The sequence below is a fragment of the Cottoperca gobio genome, chromosome 14 (assembly GCF_900634415.1).
Source record: "Cottoperca gobio chromosome 14, fCotGob3.1, whole genome shotgun sequence".
Classification (NCBI taxonomy): Eukaryota; Metazoa; Chordata; class Actinopteri; order Perciformes; family Bovichtidae; genus Cottoperca; species Cottoperca gobio.
In genome coordinates this window covers 7,078,929-7,099,306 of record NC_041368.1, presented here as the reverse complement: position 1 = coordinate 7,099,306, position 20,378 = coordinate 7,078,929, and the positions used below count along the sequence as shown (strand labels likewise).

The window sequence follows — 20,378 nt, the reverse complement described above, 5'->3', positions numbered from 1 at the left end:
TGGTGCAAGATCGCATAGAGCTCCAAAACTGTCCAATAAATGAACCTTCATGTTTGGTTTAAAGGTCAACCATTAACTTAAGTTTGTCCAGCTCAACATTGGGAAACCTACGTCTGTTCTGACACATAGTGGATGGCTTTTTGACTCATCAGTATGTTTCCAGTAGCTCACTGAAATGGCAATACATCGGCGTGTATTCATCACAGTGTATCGGGCTGTGCTGTGGAGGCATGCAGCACAAATCCACATCTAAATTGGCTGCATATTTAGCAGTTTTTCACGGCTAGTCTCCATCATTAAAAGCAGCAGGTGAGTAAACATAGTGTGTGCGAGCAGGTGTATGAAAGGTAAATACATTTGTACGTTAAGAATGTGTTTATTGTATAGAAAAAAGCAATTAGTCAAGATTATAACCGTACGGACTTTAAACCTATCATTGTAGCACATCTCACTGAGACCCTTTATCCCCCTCCCCCCTTTCCTCCCCCAGCCATTCCACAGGCCTCCCCTCTCCTTACTCCCCTTCGCCCCTGTCCCCTCTGCTACCCAGGGACAGTATGTATTAGTATAGAACCTTGGCAGGTGTTTGCTCATTCAACTGACACACTTTTATAATGAGAAAAGTGCAAATTTCAGAATATACATTCAGCTGCCTGTGTCTGGATGTGACTGTTCTCTTTTTCCTTGTCAACAACCCATCTGGGGACTTGAGCTTGTCTCTGTGTGTGTGTGTGTGTGTGTGTGTGTGTGTGTGTGTGTGTGTGTGTGTGTGTGTGTGTGTGTGTGTGTGTGTGTGTGCGTCTGTGTGTCTGTGTGTCTGTGTGTGTGTGTGGTGTGTGTGTGTGGGGGGGGGGAAGCGATAGAGAGAAAGAGTGAAAGAAGCAACAGAATGCAATGTTTATTGAATAGCTTAATGTATATTCTGTTTCTCAGCCGTTCCTCAACCTCCATTACCTGTACCGAAGGCACACCGGCTTTTTTAAATGTAAAATGTGCCATACTCCATACAGTAATTGGCCTGTGGAGATTTTTCTTCCTGTGACAGAAATGATTTCCTTTCATCAGTTTCTACCTGCCATGCCGAGTTCAGTGGGACACCTCCACCAGCCCTTCTTCATTAAGTCCTTGTGGGAAGCAGGTCAGTGAGAAGACAGCTCTCGCCTATAAACCCTATTGTGTTTTTCAGAGGTATATATTTCCCCTTCTAGCTCCAGAGTAGACCAACTGCCATGGTCTATAAGGAGTTTCATATTTTTCTAGGATACCCTCTACAGCTATCCTTTAAACATGACTTTGAAAAGCTTTTGAAATAAGTGGACAGTGTTTGTAGAGCTACATTTTCATTTCGATAATGCAAAAATATCTATTATAAAATGTGATTTTTTTTCCATTTTTACTCTGTGTTTCAGAACGTTCTCCCAGAAGAAAAAAAAGAATAAGCCTGCCACTAAGTGTGGGCTAATTATTCCCATTTGCCTCAGGTATTTTTCTCTACACCTTGCAGATGATAAGTGGCTCTGCTAATAAAGGCAGTAATAACTGGATCTATTGCTTCATTTGACAATGTAGTCTCTTTCTCTCTTTCTCTACAGAACAAGAAACAAAGCTGACATTTATCTGACACCAGTTTCTCTGATCCATACGTGAAACGCCACACAGACTAAGAAACCAAACAGATCTCTGCTTTTAATTGTTATACCTGTCTGCCACTTCTAAATGCAATGCAAAGTAAAGATAACCAAGGTTTTATTTTATAAATCAAAAGCTGAATGTTTTATTCAAAGACTTGTGCAAAGAGTGATGACAAAGAAAGAAGACACTGAATGCTCAAGGTCAGAGAAAAGTTTGCCTGTGTCTTTCAGTGGTGATAACTGCGTCTGAAAGCTCTCATAAAATGCCTCCTTAATTCCTCCCCTTTATCCCACCAAGGCCTATATTCCGTCTCCTTTTTCCTCCTTTTCTTCCTCTCATGTTTTATGGTGCTTGTCTTGGGGAGAGGGGACTTGTTAGGGATCTTTGGAGATTTACAGTCACGTTTTTTTCTATCAGAGAGAACACCGTACCAATCTTCAGGCCGATATGAAAGGATGTTTCATAGAGGCACTCTTCCAGGAAATAAAATACAAAAAAGACAGCTGTCTCAAAAGTTTAACTTTCCTGCTAAGATTAAGTTTTGAGAGAAAGTTCTGCTATCTGTTTAATAAAAAATTCTGTCAGGCATTTCTTATTTTGTTATTTACTTTAGAAAACTTTTAAAAGCCTATCCCCTAAATTGCTCAGGCACAGATACTCTGAATGCATCAAAGCTTTCATGGCTGCATACTGGGGAGGTGGAATGCTTGACATTTCACATGCACACACGTATATGTGCACTTACATACACACACGAACACACGCTCACACAACCACAAACAGCCAGCAAATTGATTCAGACAGCTGAATATTTGACATCTGAGGACCCGAATAGCTTCATATTTAGCAGCTCGGGGGCCTAAAAATGAGCAGTTGGCCCTTAGCTGTTCACCCAGAACACTAATCTTAATGTTTAAACAGATTCAATCAATCTGCAGATTGCACAGCGTAGGCAGAGATGTCCACCAGTAGGCACTTTGGTAATTCTGCAAATAGCATCATATTATTATTATTATTATTATTATTATTATTATTTGCGATGGTTGCATGGAACTCACTTCCAGCTCAGATTCCATGAAAAAGCTAAACTCTTCATAAAGTTAGTGTTTATGAATTTAAATTGCATGTATTAATATATATACACACACATGTATAGTAAAGTGTTTAAGGGAAAATATTGTTCGTTATACTTTTCTGATTTTAATATTATTTGTCTGTTTTGTCTGTAAGTGTCTTATCTGTTGTCATGTTACATGTTTTTTATGGACCCGAGGAAGAGTAGCTGATGTTGAGCATCAGCTAATACAGATCCTAATTAAATCCTGAATTACCGCTCGTATAACAAAAAGCTGCAGAGCCATCGTGACATTTCCATGGTCAGTTTGTCTATTCCATGAAACAGCATGAGCCTAGACTGATCCAACTCATATGATGCAAGTGGACGAGATGTCAGTTTAATAATTACATTTGCTGTTGGCCCATACTTAAAAATATTATACAGGAGATTTCCTGTTTTTTCTGTTTTATATCATATTAAACTAAATATCTTTGACTGACAAAAGAAAACATTTAAAAGACATTACCTTGGACTTGAAACTGGGATGAACATTTTTCCGATTTTATAGACCAAACGTTTAATCAATTAATAACCAATAATGTAAATAAGTGTTTGTTGCAGCCCTACTGGCACCCTACCTGAGAAATACGTTCAGCATCTTTTGTTTCCATACATCTGCCAATACATGCGCCTGCTGCAATAGACGCAATTTGGACATTCAGGTCTACCAAGCGTGTGCTGTAGGCTTATACTTCATGGTGCATTTAAAGGCTCCATGTGTAATTCTGAGCCACCTGCTCCAAAGAAATAGGGGGCAGTATTTCACCTCTACTACTATAGTATGTTATCCTGTTTATATTTTAGTTGTAGTAGTTTGTCATATTTATTGTATCCTAAGTCTTAGAGTAGTATAGTGAATTCTTTATATTGTGTACAATCTGTGAGTTACATCTCTCTCTTCTAGTGTTGATATATTTACTGTGTATTTCTTCACTCCTGTGTAAGCTGTGGAAGTCAGTCTGTCTGTCAGTCTGTCAGTTCATTACACCAGACTGCAGAAACCCTGAGAGCCGGTGTAAATATCACTTCTATTTTATAATCTTCACATGGGGCTTAGACATATGTGTGTTAACTGTGGCACTGGGGGCTGTACGCTCTTTGTAACGTTATGTTTTGATAGTTTTTATGTTGGCTTAGGTCCGGGCGGCAGAGAGGAGGGAACGGCTCTTGTTTTTGTTTGGTCCTCCGTGCGGACATATTACTGCTTCCCGGGAGGGGAGCGTGCAGCCGCTTCGGCGGCTCGGAGACAGCCAGCGAATATCCCAGTAATGGTAGTCACAGCGGGCTGATGGAGCGCTGGGTCTAACTTGTGTAACGGCAGTAACAGAAAGTTTGACAATCCCGCAGGGAGTCAGCTAAATCAGTGCTATCTGCTCTGTCTCCCGTCTCTCTCGCACACTCTACTTCCAGCAAAGCAGACTCCTGCGTATGGTGAGGAAGCTGCGAAGGTGCGAGTCGTTTTCTCGTTTCGGCTACTTTGGATTAAACCGAAACAAACTATCAAAACGTGCAGGGATCATCGCTGCAATATTGACAAGCCCTGCGTCTGGCCGAGTCAGCCAGCTGTACTTCTTCTCCCTCTGTAGAGGGCAGACTGGCGCTACAGTGTCTCACTATCGCCTCTAGAGGAACAAGTGGTATTACAAGACTGGACGGAGCTGCACTGTCAGTTAGTCTGCTGATTTCAGTAGATATCTCTGCAACACAACACATAGACGTCTTTGACATAACGTCAACACTGTTACCTCTTCACATTCTGGTGATAATGTTAGTTCATTGTTTTAATGTGTTAGGTTTAAAGTCTGCCATATCTTACGCATTGAACCTTTAAGGACAGGTAAACCACAATCCTTTGCCAGACTCCGGAAGGCAGACGTAGAGAGATAATTAAAGACGGGGATAAGGGATCAGGAGAGGAGGTTGAAAATGAAAATACACATGTGGGTGTTGGAAGAATGAAAGGGTTAGCAAATGACAGTAACCATGTGGAATAAAATATGTCATAGTCATTCCTTAGCCAGTGCTCACACACGAGGAGGCTACTAAATAGGCCTGCAAATTTAGCATGGAAAGTAATTACACATTGGCTCTTTCTTGTACGGGAATAACGAATACATTGTAACTATGCCTCATTGCAAAATGTCTTCATCCAGGAAATAAAGCGATTATCAGGTTTTGAATTACATTGAAACCAAAAGAGAAATTTGTAAAGAGATATTAGCCTCTTTTGAATCTTATAAAAGAGAGAATCCCTCTTGCCCAGTGCTCATCTCTCTCTCGCTGTTCGAAGCTTAAGTCCCTCCGTGGTAAGTGATGGAAAGGACAAAATTGGCTACTTTTGGGACAATGACTCATTTGAAATTCAAACAACTCTTCACAGCCATTGGAGCACCTTTGAGAGGACGGAAGACAAGAGGAGTCTCTTTCATCCGACTAAACGTCTTGGAGGTGAGCCTCAGCTCTGACATTAAACAACAACAGCGGCGAAACCGGCACCGCTCAAAGGACTGTAATGGAGTCAGTTGCTGCATTTCTCTTTGAAAACAATATGTTTATGCTAATGCTCTGTAGCTGAATTTAATAGGGGATGTAAGTGACACTCTTTGAGATGCAACACAAGCACACACAGGCACATGTGCACTGACAACAATCTGTTGAGTTAGACCAAAAACATTATAGATTCAGCTGCTTTCTTTCACACAATTCTGTATTATGAATCTGGACTGCAAAGAATAAGTCACATTGACGTATTCTGTTGTACTAGAAGAGAACATTTTAGCACTGATTACTAAATAGAACTTTGTAATATGTTTACGTATGCGGAGTCAACCAGTAACCTTAAAGAAGGTCGATGTTAAACTGTTTGAAATCATTTCTTGTATGTTGCCATAAGGAACAAAAACATATATTTTTCAACGAAGTGCAACAGAGCACAGGATGCAAAAAGTTGGCGAGATGAGGATGTATATTTTGAGCATCTGTGTGCTTGCCTAATCCCCATCTTCTTCTTCCCAACAGGCAGCAAGGAAAATTAATCTGAAACCTACTGCGCTCAAAGGCGTTTGCAGCTGAGACATCTTTCCTTTCTCACACTGCCAGTGGCACTTTGGAAACACTCACCATCTCAGTGCTCCCATCAGCATCTGAATTTGCCACGTTCAGCAGGACAAATCCCAAAGCACAAACACACACACGCACGCGCACACACGCACACACACACACACACACACACACACACGTACCAACCCAAAACAGCATCACAATTCAAGAGTCTCAGTAGTATCCCTTTACTTTTCTGATAATAAGAGAGTCCTTGGTTGCTTTTTCATTTCCAATCTCTCCGCACTGTAAATGTCATGAAATAGACCCCCAAGACCGACACCTGGTGTGATATGGAATAACCTGCGGAGAACATCAACTGTTGAATTTGATGTTCAATGCAGCTTTTTACTGCTCCCCCCGCCCCCCCGTAAGTGAAAATGTAAATAGCTGAAAATTGTATTGATTCACTCACTGCACGCAAAAATACATACAAAAACAGACACACACATGCACACAAACACACATATACAGAAACGCAAGGCAGCCCAGTGGGCAGACGGATAATGGAAGAAGACTGTGTAAATCCCATATGTGCTTAATCCAGACACTTACAAGAGAGTGTGATTCATACTCTATTACACTCAACTAATACAGCAGAGAGACGCACAGGGCACAATCATTTCAGCAGGCATGAACCAACAAAATAACACCCATGAATCCTCTTTATGGGGACTTTACTGAAGAGGGTGTGAAAGGTCAGGGATAAAGCCTTTGTACTTATTAGCCATTAAAACATTGGTGGCTTTGTGCCACACCCACAATTTGTGTGTGTATTTGCTAGTGTGGCTGTGAATTACTGTGAATTTGTGCAAAGATAATAAGGGTTTGCATCTGTTTAATGGAAGGAATTTCTCTGCAGCACTGTGCAGGTCTCCGGTATATAAAGTGTTTATTATACAGAGCTTGGAGTCTTTTCCGCACATCATATTATTCTCTAAGGGTGTGAGGTTGATGAGGCTGTTAAAGTCCTATATTACAAACATTTCTTCAGTTTATTGGATATACTTTGTATTAGAAGTTTGGTAAAGACTATATTTAAGTCACTGTCATTTTAGCTTATTTTATATTGCATTGTTAAATATTGCAAAAATGTATCTAAATCCACACATTTGAACTATCCATTTGAGTAAACACATTTAATCAGTTTCATCAATTTCACATCATTTCAAGTGGAGTCAGAATAGTTGGCCAGTCAAGGTCCACTATTGTGCTCTTCTATAAAAATCTAACCTTCATTGTTGATATTTCTCTTCTACAAAATTCCACTCTAGGTATGCTGAAAATGTTTCAATGTGCTACATTATTATCTTCAGTAGTGTACAAACATACATAACCGCAAGCAATGTAGAGACCAATGCCAAATCACTGTTCATGCTGTAGCACACAATGTGAAATTATATGGAACCGATTTAATGCTCTCATACCATTCATTACACACAAAGCCATAATGCGGGACCATCCAAGGCTCAGGTGATCAGGTTTGTTTTTTCCGCTGAACTTTAATTCAGACTGCACTGTGTGTGCTCGAGGCAGTACGAGCTAAGTACTACAGGATTGCAGTGAAGGGCACAGCGGGGTGAGTGGTTGACTTTGAGAGTGTGTGGGCTGTTTCTGATGTTCTAACTTGATTTGAACAACAATATGAAACTTTTTTAGCATGCCTCCTTTGACTCAGATAGAAAAGTAAAGAAAAAACAAATTTGATCCAACACTTTCCTTCCATGGGATGTTATCAACCTGCTCCAAGGCTTTCCTTGATCATGAGATGGATATAAATCAATAACAGCAATCCCCAAAGCTACTGCCGCTATTTACATTAGCCCGCTCCTGGTACCCTTGCTGATCTCAAAATCCAACTAAATTAGACCAGTAAAATGGATTGCACACCAACAAACAAACTAACAAATAAACAGAAAACCCACAAAAGGATTATGGCATGTGATGCTAACCATTGCCATTAGTAAGAAACTGAGCTCGCCATATTGGTTCTCAAATGTTCTCCTTAACTGAGGGGTGTGTGTGTGTGTGTGTGTGTGTGTGTGTGTGTGTGTGTGTGTGTGTGTGTGTGTGTGTGTGTGTGTGTGTGTGTGTGTGCGTGTGTGTGTGTAAGGTTGTCGGATTAGGTGAAAAATAAAAATGGCCACATACAATCAATTACAAGAAGAAAGGTGTGTATCCTTTTCTGTGTACTGTGAATGAACTTGCAGTGAAAACAGAGCACAGACACATGATATGTGGGACAGATGCTATGACACAACAAAAACAGCAGCTTATTCAAGTGAACACACAGAAACACAAGGGGATTTTCAGGTTGCTCTCCAGCCTAAAAGAAATATCCCGTTGTCGTGTATTTTGTGCATTTCTCAACTACCACAAGCCTAACACAGGGAATACTTTGTGAGACTCCATCTGTTGTGCAGCTGCTGTCTGTCAATCTCCAAAACTCACCTTTCTTGTCCCCAAAAAAGAGGGTCTGCTGTGCTGGGTTTGACCACTGGAGGGAGGTGTTGTCATTATACTCCACACGGCAGGTCATGTTTGCCGTCCCACCCTCAGTCACCGTCACATTCTGAACCAGAGGGTGCTGACCGCTGATTCCTGAAACATGACACATAAGAGAAACATGTAAGAAGAGATGTGGATGCATCAGGATTGAGAGAGAGATACCGGGGTAGACAGAGAGAAACAGATGGTACATTTTCGATTGTTTGATTAATTCTATGTTAATGAATCATATATAATTAAAACTATGACGGTAGACTAGAAAGTAAGGAGATTTTTTATCCAGTTGGTTCATCAAGATGTACATGAAATAAAGAAAACTGTTTTTTTGTCACTAGAGGAGGAATTCAGCACCAATACAGGACAAAGAGAGGAACTGTGGAAATGTGGTCTATGTCTCTGCAAAAACACTAAACACCATAATTAAAAAGCAAATGTTCAGCCAGGATGGTCAGCCACTACTGTGTGCTAAATTGGACCCTAACATAGAAGACAAAGGGGGCATTTAGCCTGTGGTACCAACCCTGAATCCTCAGCTACACAGGGAAGACCAATTAAAAACCGTTCTCAGTGGACTTGTGTGTGCATGTGTGGATGTTGGTGTGCAATGCCGGCATCCAATGAGAGAAACAGAACGATAAACATAGTTATATAATTGGGTGTGACCTCCAAGTCCAAGTAGAGCTAGTTTTCAGCACCATGGACAGGTCACTTTCACAATTGGTTTGTCAATAGCTGCCTGCCAGTTTTCAGAACTCTGGACAGCTCACTGTTTGTGTGTGTGTGTGTGTGTGTGTGTGTGTGTGTGTGTGTGTGTGTGTGTGTGTGTGTGTGTGTGTGTGTGTGTGTGTGTGTATGCTTTAGTGGGTGTTAGGATGGCTCTGAGCAAGTACATAATAATAACCATAAATCTATCCCTGTCCCTAACCCCAGAGGATAGGTTTTAAAGACTGTGTGAATAAAGGCTTAGGTAAGAAAGATTATTCATCCCAAGCTAACTCTCACGTCTTAAACCAACATCCCCCCAGGACGGGATCATAAAGCTGAAAAAAAAGAAAAGGAAAAAAACATATAAGGAAATAAAGAAATATTTAGAATTAAAATCCATTCCTGTGTGATTCTGTTAGATACCTTTCCATTCAAACGCTGTTAATGTATTAGACTTCATTCATTGGGCAATTTTGTGTTTCCCTTTCCTTCAGTTAATGACTGCACAGGTAAGATAAACAAACCCTCAAATAGCGCTTGCCTGCAGGGTAAGCAGGGGAGGCAAACCCCATCACTGACAGACCTGTGGTGAAGGACACGTTGAGAGGAGAGAGGGTGAGGTGAAGGAGGGGAGGAGAGATAGAGAGAGGTAAGTCATGGAGCATGGGTCATTTCCAGTGTTGATTAAGGCCTCCTGAGGTTAATCATGCGTGTGAGAGATGGAGAGGGAAGAGCAGGGAAACGGAGGAAAAATGGATCTGAGCAATGGGAGGCTAGGAATATGTTTTATTCATGAAAGTTTTGCATGAGGCATGATCTGCCAACGATTTACCGTTCTCCTGCGCCTGCCCTCGCTCTCTTTAAATCACTTACTTTTTTCTCATTTTTCTCACTCACGCAGTTGGGCGACATACAGCCCACTGTGATACATTTGATTTCCTTTGTGCTGACCACAAAGCAAAGTTGGTTGGTTAAGTGCCTTACCAAAATGGTGGCAATGGTGTTTTTTTGTGTGAGGTTCAATAATATGATGTAGTGTATAATTTGAACTCATGACTGCAACATGTAATTGAAGATGGAGACACTATGATATGCTCGCTTGTTGGATTGTGAACCCCGCACTCATCGCTGTAAATATCATCTGCCAGTTTGATCTCCAAATGAGCTGCTTTTGACAAAAAGAAAACAGGAGATTTAGGTGATTAAATGTTACGGCAAAGTGCTTAACGTGCCTCTCGGGATTATGGGTGCTTCTGAAATCTTTTATCTATCCAGATATTCATTGAAGATTATCACAAACAATACAAAAGCATTTTAATTGTTAATAAATGTGTGGAAATATGCTGTATACTGTAGATATGCTATCAATATTTTCCCCCAGCAGTTTAAGACGTGGTAAACCAGACAGAACGAGCTGCACACGCTACAGGTGTTGCACATGCAGCTATTTATTTATTTATCAGAACAGAAAGTACAAATCATAGTATACAGTACATATATTACAGTTTCTTTTTGTCTTTCTTTCCCTTTTCTCTTCTCCTCTCCACTGCCACAAGTGTCTATACAGAGTTACAATAGTCCGGGGATCCCTCTGCCTAAGCCTTGCGTTGGTGTCTGGTGAAACACGTCCAGTGGGACTGAAAGGGCCAAAGGGGCCACAATGATGGTTATATTAGAACAGTGCAGTGCTCTGTGTGCCTAATTGGCCAGTAGAGTAGGTTCTTCCATTCTCCCCTCTGGCCACCCAGACCTGATTTAAATGTATCTCCTGAGGGAAAGAGGCAGCTGTTCTCTCCTGATTTCCATGTCTAAATTTAGGTCCTTCCCTCACTTCACCTCCACGCTTTCTCCTACTTTCACTTTCTTGCTCTCTCTTTTCCAGTTCAAATACATTCCACTCAATTCACTTCTCTCTATTCCTCTCTCTCTCTGTCACGTTTCCTCCTCTAGTTGATCCCTGAAGGGTGGCATTTCCACTTTCTTTGTCTCTCATTTTCATAGTCTCTCTGGCTCCACAGTCTTTCAAATTTATCTTGATCCTTCCTCCTTTCTTGTGCTCAATTGTGCTCTATCTCTCATTGAGAGTGGGGTTAGTTTAATTGCCCTCCACTTTGACTGACATGCCAGGGCTAAGCCAGGTCAACAACATCCTCATGTGCATGACATTATGAAGTAATGCCATGGTGAAATTAGCTTTGCTTTATTTAACTTGAATTTAATAATATATATATATATATATATATATATATATATATATATATATATATATATATATATATATATATATATATATATATATATGTATATATGTCACAATAGATGACATATGATATAGAGCAATGCAAGACTGATTGTTGCAATGCGTGTTACAACTGCCTGTAAACATATTGCAAATCATTATTTCCTCTAGATTCTCACACTGTTTTGTCTTTACACACCTGTCTTTGTAGGTGAGCTGAATCTTAACATTTACAGTAATGGGACCACTCAGTACCTCCCAGTACCCACTGGCTAATAATCAAGGCTGGCGGCAAAGCTTCCCTACAATAATTTGGACTTGTGCCTCCCACCACACGAAGTACTGCATCCAATATTTCTCAACAGACCAATATATTACTTATGCCAGAAGCAGATGCCTGCGCTGCCAGTAAAGATATTCACAGGACAAGAAGGCACATTCAGATAGACAGTACCTGTTGCCAAAGCTAACTACCGGACAAATAATACTGATAAGAGTATCCCGGATGCTTCCTGTATGCTCTCCGACATGACCTTTCAAGCAAGAGCAGCTGAGTCTACTAACCTTTCTTATTTAGGCATTCAAGAAGCAGAGAAAAAGGGAGAAATGCAGGGAGACAGACGGCCAGCCTGGAGCTACTGACCTTTATACCAGGACTGGAGCTCAACTGAGCTGTAGAGCTATGATGTATGGGCTGGGAATACAGGATTACTAAACGGATAGAGGCAGTCCACAGTTTTTATTAGCCAATTCACCTTTTAAATCAGTCAAACATAAACCTTATAAATGCAGACATGGGATTTCATCACTGTTAATATGGATTCAAAGGATTATGCTTGTTTTCCCTGTGCCAAGTAATCTCTGAGATCTGGGAGCATAGAGATGTGGCTACAGTGACGCAAGAAACAGAATGCTAACAGTCAGGCAGGTTGTAAACAAGTCAACAGTAGTTGAACTAAAACTGCGTTAACTTATAGAGCGATATTTCACTAACCCGCCAAGTACGTTTGTCTGTTGGTCAGCAGGATTGTGGAACACCTACTGGCCCTATTTTGTAGCATGTCTCAAGAAAGAAATACTTTTTGGAGCGGATCCATATCACGACCTTGGCGGAGGTCTAGACTCTCCAATGTTTTGTTTTTTTAGTAATTATAAACAAGGCACTATGAACTCCTGTTGATTTTATCATAATAAGTGTTGAAAACAACCTCAAGTGGTTTACTGTTCAAAATGCATTCCACTAAGATGATCATGAATGAGATGCAGAAGATTACATAGGACATGACAGTTTTGCCATGACCAGTTAGCGTCTATAAGGTTACACAGGTGGCTACACAGCTGGATACATAAACTTCTCAGACTGAATGATTCACAGAGTGTCAGGCAGCAGGGTGGCTCAGTGATTGGAGAGACCGTACAAGGTCGAGAGTTTGATCAGCTCAAGAGCTGGTGTGAATTCATCAACCAGCCATGTATCCTGTCACACCGTCTTTGAGGAAGAAAACTTATCCCCAACCTCTTCACTTGTTTCGAGCATCACCAAAATTTTGAAAACACAAATGGATGGGAACCAATTTTAGCCGATAATATGGAACACAAAATGTTGTTATTGACATCCTGGGGCAGAAGCTAACATATCAGACAAGTGCATCATCACTCCCCCGCCTCTCGCTCTAGGAATCTCCCTCCCACTGTGACAATTTTCACACAAACTCCTTTTTCTCAGGAACATGTCATACACGCAGTCTTGTTTCTTTCTCTTTCGCTATGACCTTTTTCACACACATTTTTATCAACATTCATCCCGAATCCAAGTTGCATCTCAAATGTGATTTATCAACATTCATAACACTTTCACACCTGAAATATCAGCATTCAGCATTGACGTTGAAATCAATTTGCACGTCCCTGTGGAAAAGAAATCGGCAGTACAACAAAACTATACATCTGTCTAAGAAAATGCACTCGGGAGGGGGGGGGGGGGGTGTGTGGTTATAACACTGCAGGTGAAGACACATGTCAACAGCCAGACCCTCAAGACAGCTGGTATATGTTAGTCTTGTCAGAATATTGTGCGCTGAACTATTAAAAACTAAATCTCCACAGACTCCATGCCATTGGGATCCTGATCCTCTCATAGCCATCCTTAGAGATACAAGCTCCTTATCTTTTGCCATTAAGTATTAAAAAAAGGCTGTTTTGTTTGGCATGGTGGTTGCAAAAAAAGTACATTTTGTGAGTGTGTACTCACTTAAGATTTGTTAAGATTGAGAGAAATGCCATAAACATTACATATGGATAGACTGAGGTTTTATAATGAAGATAGAGGAGCTGTGTTGGATAAGATCTGCGACCCTGTATTGAACTTTCTTCTGGGTTAGGACTAATGTGTGTTGCGTCCAATGTAAAGCCTTGCTGTGTATATTCCTTTTTTTTTCTTCTATCTATGTTTTTAAAGAAAAGCTGCTTTGCTTTGTATTTATATTTAATTATGACTGGTTATTGATTTTACCGAGGATGTGCCATCTTGCGTTGGGGTTTTCTTTTTTTCCCCCTTTCTTGTTTGTTCGTACTCCAGCTACGCTCTTAAAAACATTATTAAAAGATACCTCCATATATCTAAGGATTTATGCATTTGCCCACGACAAAATCAAATAAGTTTTATGGAGATTTATCTGAATATCAATTCATGTAAAGCCCATGCTGCACCTAACTGATAACTAACAATCAAGACATTCACACATGAAGTATAAATATATGTGTAATATATTCCATTTAATAGACACCATGCTGGCAGAATTGGTAATAACACAAAATATATTTTTTTGGGTATAGTGACCTTTAATAAACTGAACACTATGAGTTAGAAACATTCATATAAATCACATTATTATTATTATTATTATTATTATTATGCAAATAGTCATAAATTGGGTTATGTAGTTGTCTCCTTTCTGGTTCTAACAACTAATGTGATAAACCTTCAATTTCTCTGCTTTGTTATGTTTGTGTTTCTGAAGTGAACTGAATGTTAATTCCTGTGTGTGTGTGCACATTTCCAATCTAAACTTCCTCTTTTGACGGTGATAAGACTCATTGAATTGAATGCAACCCCTGCAGAGGGTGGAGCTACCTTTGTATTCAGCGCTGGTGTACAACTACCTGAGGACAGTTATTTCTGATCTGCAGATATGAAATTAATTAACGGGCACCGGAGAGGCTGGCTATGGCAGTGCTGTTGTCATTTACATACAGTAATTAGACTGGGCAGCTGTTGGTGCTGCCATCACAAAGTTGACGTCCAACTCAACAACTAGTCAGATCAACACAAATATCTCCTTCTTCTCCAGGGAGATATTAGGTGTTGTTTAAGCATGGCGTGGCATAGAGAAGACAGTTTGGTGAGAATCACAAGCTGTCAAAGAGGAGAGTGACATCTTTTTGGCTCGTTTTTGAGGTTGGGGGAGGAAGTTTCCAATCGCATCTGAGGTGTGAAAGGTGTTAACAGACGGTGATATGGTGATGACAAAACATCCAGGGAGAATTTCTCCTTTGATAGCACCTTCTTGTATGTACAAAGCACTAGAGGAAATGCCAGAGCACACAGCAGTTTCCCTCTTTTTTCTTTTTTACAAAAACCCACACACTAATTTTGAATCTGTGAGCAGACACGCTTCCAGACACCTATATCACTTGCCCAGTATTCCTGCCCTTGATTCAGACACATCAAATTAAAGGGCAGAGATATAAACTTCTGCCCATTCTCTGTGTGTGTAAGCTGCAGTTCAAGCTCACTCAGGCCGGAATGGCCAGGGATCTCGCTATCCTTTCTGAACCAAGGGCTAGTATCTCATGGTTTTATGAAAGAGGTAAACCTAGCCTTCATAAATACTTCATACAGTGCTTTCTTGCACCTGGCAAAAGATAGCAGAATAAGCTGAGAGAGGAAAGACTCGTTAGAGTGAGGACAAAAGTACATATTTTGACAAATGAGTGAAAGCAAAGGAAGGAGGGACCGGAGTAAACAACTGAGGCAAGTATAGAAATGAATAATATCTTCAATGCTTTCCTTCTAGCTGAAGGGGACCTGTTTCTCACACTCTGAGATGTTAAGCAGACATTTGAGAAACAGGCGTTTAAGTGATGCTGCCCTGATTTATGCATAAAACGTAAGCAGGTATAAGTGCATTTCTGTGTGTGCTTGTGTTTGTCTCTTTGTACACAACCACTTGTGTGTGTGTGTGCTGCATGTAAGCATGGGTAATGTGTGTGGGTTGTATGCTAAAAGTGCAATATACAGTAAATGTTATTTTTAGTTCATTCCTTTTTAGAAAAAGCTAAATTCTGGTATCACCTGGTCTAATTTTTTTTTAGCGCTGCAAGAACACAGAATCAGAAATTCTTTATGTCCCACGACGGGGACATTTACAAGAAGCCAATCTTTGTACAATACATCCAGGCTCAGAAATTCCACTCTATTCGCTTCTTTAAATATAAGGACAAGCAATAGCAAAGCAATATTAGCAGTCATATACACGCTTGCTGGCTTAGTAGCTTTTGTAAATGAAATGTCATAAAAGCATAAGGTCAGGGAAATCAGAGTTATTGTGGCTAAGGACATTCCCACATTTTCTCAAACTGATATTTAGGAGAAATGCGCTTGACTTTTTTATCACAGGAAGCAATTAATTTATTATGCTTTCATACGGGGAGAGGGCAGAATGATCGCAGAGTAGGGTGGCAATCATGAGGGAAATCAGACTAATCATTGCTGCCACCAAAACCTCCCAAATTCCCAGAATCAACATGCCGCAGTGTGATTTTCTAATGTCGCGTGATGTGTTGACAGATACTGTTCATTTGAGAGTGATGTGGGGAAATGCTTCTCGCCCCGGGGGAGATCTGCAAGATTCAATGAACAGAGAGGCCTAGTTTTAAAAACAGCTCTTATATGATTTGGCTTGTGTGTCAAGCTGCAATGTGCTTTTACCACAACTTCCAGTCCTGGCAGCGTTGACACTGAAGATCTCGTCTCTCTCGACTTACCCAGCATGAGAACATCCTTTGAGAAACTTATGACTATATAAATATCCACGAATACACTTCCATATTTCCTCTAAAGAATCATAGAAAAAAGATGCTCCTTATAACTCTCCTTGCTTGAGAATCATCAAATTGCTATAAACTATTATGCTCTGAGAAAAAAATTACAAAGAATAATAACAGGGGTGACAAAATCCATTAATATTAACTTTTCACTATAAAAAATAATATACACTATCAGGTTCAAGACACAGGTCCTACACACATACACACATTCTGCACAGGTCTGCCATACATCTGAGTGTTGTGTTTAATGAGGTTCTTTTCTCATGCTCATTTGCTGAAAGTGATGCCACTATGTTGTCACATTTTCTAACCCTAATTTAATGTTCCATCATTAAAAAAATAAATAGTGTAGTATCTTTGGTACTGTATACAGTAATTGGATGTACTATGTATACATTTACAAATGAATATATGCAAAAGGAACCCTTAGACAGTTACTCTGTCCTTCAGAAACATACATATCTCTCTCTCAGGTACACACACACACACACACACACACACACACACACACACACGCACACGCACACACACACACACACACACACACACACACACACACACACTGATGCTTTGAGACGAACTGAGTCTTTATCTCCCCACTGGTCAGCATGAATCTTATCTGCCTTGTTATGTTTTCCTACCAATAGCCTCATTATCACGGCGAGAGAGGAAGGAGGGAGACATGTGCTTGACTCTGATCTACACATTCGCTGTTCAACTATTAAGAATGCAATGGATTTTCTATACTGTCACAGTAAGATAGAAATAGATGATAGCCAGGTGAGCGTGGCCTTTAAATAGAGGAGGGTCAACAGTGAATGAGTCGGAGATCTTTCTGTCAAAGACATGCAGCTGGATGAGCGAAGGTTTAATTTAATTACGCATTTAGACGCAGCAGGAACACAAGGAAATCCTGCAAGAGAAACGTGATGGTGATGCTGCTACTGCCAATGCTACGGCACTGTACGGAGAGGAAATGGTTTTGACATGAAGCAATATAGCAAATCTATTACTCCGTTCAATACATAGGCACACTTTTGAAAACAACAAACTGTGCTTCAAGCATTTGAAATGTCGTATGATTGATTACTGTTGTTTGTTTTTACAAAAGCAGTTTTATCAAAACAGACCACTGCGGTTATTAAACAGAAGGCCATCTACCCACTATGATTCAGAATCTCCCTGGTAAGAGAGTGCGCCTTCCCAGGGGAACACTTTTGACTCTGCGGGATGAGCAGAAAGATTATAGATTTTTCTGAAAACAAAAAGTAGTTGGAAAGAGCATTTACATAACCATTTTTTTTTAATCTGTTGACTGGTTTAGATTTTTCTTTTTTATATATATACGCCACTTGATTCTGCGGTCACACGGATTTACAAAACCTGGATTTGTAAATCCGTGACAATGGATTAGTAAATCGTGCGGATTCACAAACTGCGCCCTCGGGTTCAAAATCGGATGGATGGCATACTTCAGGACATCTTTCGCATTATACTTATACTTACGTTTCCTTAAATAAAAAGTATTTCTTTTGTAATATTGTAGTATTCTTTTACGTAAATAAATGATCAGGCTTCTTCCACCACTAAGAACTAAAGTCAAGCCTTAATATTAAACAAAACAATAAACATGTAAGTTACATAAACATACATCATGAATGATTACATAAATATTACAGAATGGCGACTGTGTGCCAAACATATAAAGACTACACAGTCAATAGTCTGCATGATAGGAAACAAGTGTACTATATGGGAATAATATGGTCACTATAAACGTGAAACTCAATACACTGCATGATGGGATATAAATTCCCTGTAGGAATATTACAGTGCCATATTAAATTGATATCAATAAAAACGCCCAGAGGTACAGTAAGGTCACTGTAAATGACCTATTCTGTACCTCAGACTCATTATAAGTTCCCTTTAGAAATGTTATAGTGTCACACCAGCAGACACAATGCCAGGAAGTACAGTTAAGTCATAATAGATTTACTGAGTGCCATAAATGGCTTACAAATCTGTTCGCACAGACATGAAGTTTATTTCCTACCATGTGACCCTAGAGGGGCTCTCTATGACTCGCATGTGTACATGGCGTGTTTTTATCCCAATTGGCAATTATTCTGATTAATTGCACGCAAACAAATTTACATTTGGACACATATGGCTCAGATTCCTGTATGTTTAAGGGGAACTCTTTGTAACACCTTATTTAAAAAATCCAATGTGAGGTGTACATGTAGCCAGGTTTGTAAAGTATGTCTCTCTGAGCTGATGTCTATCCTTTCATTTGACTTATCATCACATCTCTGCTCAGGAATGTGACTGTATTTAAGACCTGTGCTTCTGTAATCATTAGCCAAAGATGGTAATTAAACCAAATGAGATTACAGTCATGGTTGACTAAATACTTCGTATTGAGAGGCATATTTACTGAAGCACACTAAATGAAATCAGGCTCTCAAATAAACTCTCTCTCCTTTCTGTGATCTATAATCCGTTCTCACTGCCATCTTTCAGACACAGGGAATGATGGAGAAGGTTTTGTTAATCGTAATTTACTGCCAACTCTGCAGTATCTGCCGATAGTAAAGGGCAATATCACACAATCGATTATTAATCCTATGAGCTCTTCTCCTCAGAGTTTATGTAAATAATTTACTAGCAAATACGAAACATACATCTATGAATACATGATGAGCTTTATTTTGTTCACATTCGGACCCAAAGTAAACCATTTTGTCAGGATTTCCACTGTTTGGGTAGTGACAAGCAAACGATGCATAGTGCAGTTTAGTGTGTTCACTAAAACACACTAAAACACGCATTGCAACCAAACAGTATATTTGAAAGCTGAAATGAAATTTAAAATGAGTCTGACAAAAACCCTTAAAAAAAAAAAACTAGCAACACAAAAAACAAGAGAAGAAAAGAAAACAAACGAAAATTCCAGTCAATCATTTATTTCAAAATAAAAAAAAGTAAATTCTGTTTTTCTGATGTTAGTTTTGTAAGGCTGAGTGAGAGGCACAGGAAACAGCCACAACTCACCTCGAGCTTTGCCTTTTGAAGCCACCACTGGAGTACCCAAGAAGACAAGAGGGGTTGGATGGACAGCAAGAGAGGCAGACGCCAGAAAACAGAGAGGAAAAAGAACAAAGACAGAAGACAGAGCAACCAATTAGACAACCGTAAGAAGAACAGTGTGTCTGTATCTGTCGCATATATGGGGAACAGCATTGTCTTTATCTTGAATGTCAATCAAGAGTGCTGAAACCCTCAGATCGTTTAACCCGGCAAGAGAATGTCCCGATTTAGCTCATCAGCAAATTGAGACCTTATACTGTGGCACCTTTTAATTAGTCGCGTCTCATCATCTGGATCATACAAGGAAGCTTGTTGCTTTCTAATGAGCTCGCAAGGCCCATAAGGATATGGGCATACTCCAGATATCATGTTGTTGATTAGTGAAGGCTGCGCTTCATTTGATTTCTAGTGGAAATTACAGACTTTACGAACATTTTACAGTTGATTAACTTGTTCTCAGCTGATGCCTGTATGGCTTCAGTTTCATGTGCACTTACAGATTGTAGCGATTTGTCTCTCTGTATGCTCAGGACTACAGTCACGCATGCACACACTGCTGCACCATCATATTACGGTGTGATTGACAGCACTGTAATCAGAGAGGAGAAGCAGTGTCGTCTAGCAGATAATAAGCCATGATATGGGAGGGTTCAACAAACAGCTTGGTGAAAAGCATAAAGTTCGATATATGTACGAAAACAAAGGGAACCACAACACAGACGGCTTAAACAACAAGCAGAGCGTCACCTCGGAGACTTCCTGCCGGTAAAAACACAGCAGAGAGCCAAATAAACAACATAGATTGTCTATTAGCGCGCGTGTCTGTGTATTTGCGTGCGTATCCCGAGGGAATAACTCTTATGCTTCACACACGCT

General features: G+C 40.1%; 1 protein-coding gene across 4 annotated transcripts in view; it reads right to left on the bottom strand.

Moving 5' to 3' along the window:
- The window catches only part of cadm2a (cell adhesion molecule 2a), a 192,796-nt gene that overhangs the window by 44,186 nt on the left and 128,232 nt on the right, over positions 1-20,378 (bottom strand). For 3 of the 4 annotated variants that reach the window (XM_029447839.1, XM_029447835.1, XM_029447838.1), the window contains 2 exons: positions 19,467-19,493; positions 8,300-8,449 (listed from right to left, as the gene is read on the bottom strand). In XM_029447839.1, the coding sequence (XP_029303699.1) occupies positions 8,300-8,387 (88 nt within the window). In that variant the 5' untranslated portion in view covers positions 8,388-8,449; positions 19,467-19,493. The remainder of the gene's footprint in view (positions 1-8,299; positions 8,450-19,466; positions 19,494-20,378) is intronic. The other variant, XM_029447837.1, reaches the window with a different exon arrangement.